The sequence below is a fragment of the Lathyrus oleraceus genome, chromosome 5 (assembly GCF_024323335.1).
Source record: "Lathyrus oleraceus cultivar Zhongwan6 chromosome 5, CAAS_Psat_ZW6_1.0, whole genome shotgun sequence".
Lineage (NCBI taxonomy): Eukaryota > Viridiplantae > Streptophyta > Magnoliopsida > Fabales > Fabaceae > Lathyrus > Lathyrus oleraceus.
This window is the reverse complement of record NC_066583.1, coordinates 633,103,331-633,108,889: the sequence shown is the minus strand read 5'-3', so window position 1 is coordinate 633,108,889 and position 5,559 is coordinate 633,103,331. Positions and strand designations below refer to the sequence as shown.

At 34.2% G+C, this 5,559-nt stretch overlaps 1 protein-coding gene across 2 annotated transcripts; it reads right to left on the bottom strand.

Annotated features, from left to right (window-relative positions):
* Positions 1 to 1,590: 1,590 nt before the first annotated feature.
* Positions 1,591 to 4,283, bottom strand: LOC127087407 (F-box/FBD/LRR-repeat protein At5g53840). Of its 2 annotated transcripts, XM_051028297.1 has the most exons (5): positions 4,136 to 4,283; positions 3,497 to 3,826; positions 2,514 to 3,382; positions 2,221 to 2,394; positions 1,591 to 2,070 (listed from the first exon to the last, which is right to left on the bottom strand). In XM_051028297.1, the coding sequence occupies exons 2-5, from the start codon at positions 3,804 to 3,806 to the stop codon at positions 1,804 to 1,806; spliced, it is 1,620 nt and encodes a 539-aa protein (XP_050884254.1). In that variant the 5' UTR covers positions 3,807 to 3,826; positions 4,136 to 4,283; the 3' UTR covers positions 1,591 to 1,803. The 2 variants fall into 2 exon arrangements, with proteins under 2 accessions (XP_050884254.1, XP_050884253.1); XM_051028296.1 differs by having other exon boundaries at positions 2,514 to 3,826.
* Positions 4,284 to 5,559: the final 1,276 nt, after the last annotated feature.

Genomic DNA, 5,559 nt, shown 5'->3' with positions numbered 1-5,559 from the left:
TTATGGAATTACAAAAATCTCGAAGGATAAGGATGATGTGTGAAGATAAGATCAAATTACTTTTCTAAAGAAGATAAGATCATATTACTTTACTGAAGATAAGACTGACCTTTATCAACCCATGCTGTCATGTTACTTTTTTTGCTTGTTGTATTAATTAAAGGTCATGTGGGTCATATTATCTTCGATTATGTATTTCATTACTCCGTCCATTTTTTATTATAAGTCGTTTTTGACTTTTCACACATATTAAGAAATATAATAATTATGGTATAAAAAAGAGAAATTATGAATGGTTTTACAAAATTATCCTTCATTAATGATATTGGAAAGATAAATTGACATAATTAAAAGAAGAGAGAATAATAAATATTTAAGGGTATAATAGGAAACATAACATTAATGATTCATTGGTATTATAAAACGACTTATATTGTGGTACAAAATATTTTTCCAAAGCGACTTATAATAAAAAACGGAGGTAGTATTAAACCTTGTTGGTCACTTGTTTGTATAGTTTTATGGTGGTTTGAATTTTATTTGAAGTCCATATGCTTTTCTTTTCTATATAAGAGAATGTAGTTTGTGGTGAAGGGCATTCGAAAATTGAGAGATTCAATTGAGAAACCATAAGCTTGCCACCAACTCTTGTAATCATCTCTTGTAAGTGTTTTTCATTAAAATCATGTATTTAAATACATTCATTCTTATATCTGCATTTACTTCCGTGTTTATTTTAATTCTGACTATTATAAATAGTATTTCTTAAATGTACTAACCAAACTTTTTAATTAAATTTTTTAAGTTGAGTCAGACCTTAATTGGTTAGGTCAGATATACAATAATGATGTACTTGAAGTTGATTAGTGATTTGAATGCCATTTAAAATACAAATTCTGTTTTAAAGAAATTTTTAGTAAGATTTGAAAAGGAGAAAATGTGATGAGCACGAGTTATTATTTTTAAGAATGAGATATATTTGAATGGTTCAAATTCTATAATCTAAATGTTTCACAAACGTGTTCTGAAATCTAGAATACAAAACATTTTTATCAATTTAAAAAGTTTTTATTTTAGAGATTTGAGGAGAGAAAAAAGCAAAACTCCATTACTTTTATGACTAAATAGGTGTTCATAGTTTACGACATGAGTGTGAGGCAAGAGGCTTAAACTCCCTTAGTCTTCTCGCCAGCCTTGGTAGATGAAGATTTTGGTGCAATGCTTGTAAGTCTATAGAAGCCTTTTTGCACCTTCTTAAGAAGAGAGGTTGGGGGTGCACTAGACAAAGTGAAGGCAATTGAGTCCAAATACCAATCACCTTGTCCCTAAAACCCACAACTTGGCCTCCATCTATTGAGAAAGTGAATGGTGTCCCTTCTTCTGCTCCGAAGGGTCCAAAGGTTCTCTGGTTCGTCTTGAAGGTCAGTGACCGAATGATGTTAATAAAACCAACCAAATTGGTAGCAGCATCTGATTCGAGCAGTTTTGAAAGAATATCACTTTTGCTTTGATAAAGCATAATAAGTTTTGAACCAAACACTAAACTTCTAGCTGAAAATACAAAGAATATTCCCCCAAAAAAGATATCACTGATCACTAAAAACTACATTTTTCACATAGCAGTAAGAAGAAGAAAAACAGAGATACAAACCGACGGACATATATTAATGCCATCGGAACAAATTCCAAAGCACAACTTTATCCGAACAATTTGCGGTCTATTACTGACTACACAAGTATTTCATGTCTCCACATCAGGTTCTTGAGTATTCCAGTTTAATCTAAAATGACTGCACAAGTATTTCATGTCTCCACATCAGGTTCTTGAGTATTCCAGTTTAATCTAAAATGAGTCATCTGACGCGGCTCGGTTGTAGAATACGACAGCTGCAACCAAAAATATAATGTAGAAGTAACTTCATCTTCAGAGGCTTCCACAATCTCAAGCATTTCTTCCCAGTTCTCAGACTTAACCTCCTTCAAGAAATGCCGCCAGCATTTATTTTTTGAAGTGTTATATCTGCAACAGGTTGGTTCCTCATCTTCGATCTTCATCATTTCATATACTGACTGCAATCACGTTTTTGAAAAAGTTAATTGCAAAAACAGACTATCTGGCGAGTAAAATGTTTTGCTTAATCGCTGATAACAGATGTTATAAAAAAAATCAACCTTGGTGTATCTTATGTATTGAAAAACCAAAAAAAAGAGCGGTCATACCTCGGAGAGTTTGCTGTCAGAGGAAGAAACAATAGCTACAGACGCTGGGTGCAATTTCCGCAATAAACCATACAAAATATCCTGAACACATGCGGATGATTTGATAATCTCAAAGCTCAGGTCATGCAAAGGAGGGAATCTGATGTTGCTCAAATCTTCATGAATAATAATATTCTGGAATAAGCAGAGACAAGTAAGAAAAATAAATAAGGAGATAATCATTTGGTAAATGGCAATTCATCAAGAAAGCGACTCAAGTATGGCATAAATGTTTGAAATTAGAAGAACAATACCTTCTTAGAATGCATAATGAGTTTAAACCCTTCAGGACTGAACTTCGATATAAAAGGTCTCATCATATGCCACAGTTTGTTACCACCTCCGAGTCCAATGCCTCTAGGTTCAGATTTAGATACCAAAGAAACTTTGGCATCTGTGAGGCAGAAAGGGTGCAAGTCAATGTAAGGCATGTTGTCTCCCTTCAACTCAAAAGAAACGAGTTTATGAGCATATATTTGAGCATAAGTCAATTTCGTGCATCCTTTTAAAGCAATTCTCTGAAGACAATGGTTATAAATTGTAATAGATTTCAAATCATCCGAAACACATAGATCCAATTTTTCAAGTAAGGGAAATCTGGTGAACTTAGTTTTAGAAAAGTCACGGGTCACTTGTGGATGCTCTAATGTCAACTTTTTCAGAGATTTACAGTGTTCCAAATCAACTTTGCAAGATGTTGATTTCTTGCCAGAAAACCAAAATGTCTCAAGATTAGAAGCAATGATATCGACCCTCTTCAGTTGATTGCAGTTGTGGATTTCAAGCCTATTGAGAGTATCACAATAAATAACCAAGAATTTCAAACCTGAGCACTGTATGAATCTTAAATCCTCAATTGAAGGGCAGCGGGAGATTAAACTTATAACACTATGCTCAACTAGGTGAAGTTTCCGTAGATAAAGTTTCTGCAGACGAGGAAGCACTATATCACCGCAACTTTGCAGTACGCAACCACTTAACCTTAGTCCGGTCAAAGTCTCGGATGAAAAGACAACTTGCGGTAGAGTATACCGCGTACTACCCTGGAAGCCAACATGGAGATCTATTTCTTTGATGTCCTGTGCAACAGCGGAAGTTAGCCAGTTGTCCACAAGGGGAGTATCTGTTAAATCAAAGGAGGTCATATGTATAAGCAATTTATACAGCTGCGAATTATTCGCAAGGTATCTAAGCAGAGTGTCAGATACATATTCTCTAAACATAATTTCCTTATTACTTCCATCGTCAGGTCCAAATCTTGCAGCAAACTTTAGTTCATCAAAAACCAACATTGCATAGGAATACCATAACGCTCTCCATCGCTGGGAAAAACTACTGGTCCGGATCGCATCCTTCGGATTCCGAAGGAAGGAAAGAATGTGATGGATGACATAATCAGGCAAATGCGAGATACGATCCTCCAATTCAACATTCTGCGCCATTTCTTTTGGCCTGACACCCTCTTCAACGGAGTTAGCATTATCTTCCACTTCGAGCTTCCTTTTCTTTCTGGGAGACACACGAAGAGCCTCGTCACTGGAGACCATTTGAAAGGTCGTACTTGACACTGTAATTAGGAAAAAAAAAACACAAAATTTTCTTAATCCCCAAAAGCTTCAAACTTCACAAACCAAACAGAAACAGATAATAAATGGGATTAAAGTTCACTTTGTTTCAGATTAATATAAAAAAGAAATCACAAGAACCTATTTCTCAATAATCAGAATAACAGAAATAAAGTCAAAGAACTAACAAGTTATCAGAATCAAGGGTTATGAATACTGTGCAATACAAGATATAACGAGAATTGAAATGGAAAATAAACGGTGCATGCGAATTCATGGAATTAGGGTAAACAAAGAAATGGATGAAATACCGAGGATGCGATGAAATTGAAAGTACTGATCGTTGAATGAGGGAAACGAAGCGAATAATTGAGATTGACGGAGAAAGAATTCTTGTGATGAGAGGCTTAAGCGTCCAACGACATTGACAATGCAAACCTTCGGTTCCTTTTACTTTTAAGTAATTATTATATAAGAAAAAATAATAATAATTAAGGATATTATTGATAAAATGAGGATTATTATTTAAAAAATATGTGTAAAAAATTAAAAAATTGACACTTACAAATGAATGAAGGGAATAAAGACCTATATATTTAATAATTCGGTCATTTGACTCTCTAGAAGATTTAGGGGATTGCTTCTAGAGTAGCACATAAAAAAAATCAAAAATACCCTTATAAATTCGAAAAAATATTTTTTAATGTATCTATTTCAAGTTAAATGTATATGTAAATGAGTCAAATCTTTTATTAGACAATAAAAATTGACTTTTTTTTAGAAATACATTGATATATTATAATTATATTATTATCATAATTTTTTTATAAATTAAATCATACACTTATCAAATAAGATGAAAAGACCATATATAAATGAATCAATCTTGAATCCAAAATAAAGTCAAAATAAATTACAAATGATAATAGTATCCTTAATACAAATATTATACTATTGCATATGTCAGACACCTTATTCATATGTTGCATCTTGTACTGCAGTGTCGTTTGTGCCTCAGTAAGAATGACATCTCAATGTCCCTTTAGTGAGAGTCTTTTGAAAATACTCATTTGTCTATACTCGTTCGCAGAAGATACATGATACGATGACAGGTAGGCAACACATCAACAATATGATCTGTCATAGTCTTCTCCTTATATAGTATCTCCTGATGAGCTGACCTAAATGGATCTCCCAAAGCATTCAGTGTCATATAAGGATGTCACACTCTGAAATACCACTAGATGTAGTCGTATGCATAACTCCAATCGTTAGAAGCTATTGTACCTAGTGCGACATCTTGTACCAGATGATTAAGGTAATCATCATATATATGTGGACCATGGTAGGAAGAGCGGGATCAGAGGAGTCTCTTGAAACAAATTGCATATATTAGAAATGATGCATGACACGCTTAGGCAGATGTGAATACATCAGACGTGACCCACAAGCTAACCATCCTGAGTATAAGGCTATGTCGTCCAAGGGACGTGTCTGACTGTGATCATGGTACAACTAGAAGTGTAGATCATCTGCTAGTGTATGATCAAGATACACTATAAAGGTATCTGTCGCATGATTTTCTCTGAGTGGGATGAATGCACAAGCCCCGGGCATACCCTTAGTGCAAGTATCAACATATGACCAGCCATATATGTGTGGGAAGTGCCGAAGGATCCATGCCTGAAAATGGTACATAAGAATTATTAGTAATGGCATAGGACAAGTGTTATGA

Coding starts and splice junctions, on each gene's coding strand:
- LOC127087407 (XM_051028296.1), bottom strand. CDS start 3,806: ATGGTCTCCAGTGACGAGGCTCTTCGTGTGTCTCCCAGAAAGAAAAGG. Junction 2,395..2,513: donor TCATTATGCATTCTAAGAAG/GTATTGTTCTTC, acceptor TGCTTATTCCAG/AATATTATTATTCATGAAGA. Junction 2,071..2,220: donor CTGACAGCAAACTCTCCGAG/GTATGACCGCTC, acceptor ACGTGATTGCAG/TCAGTATATGAAATGATGAA.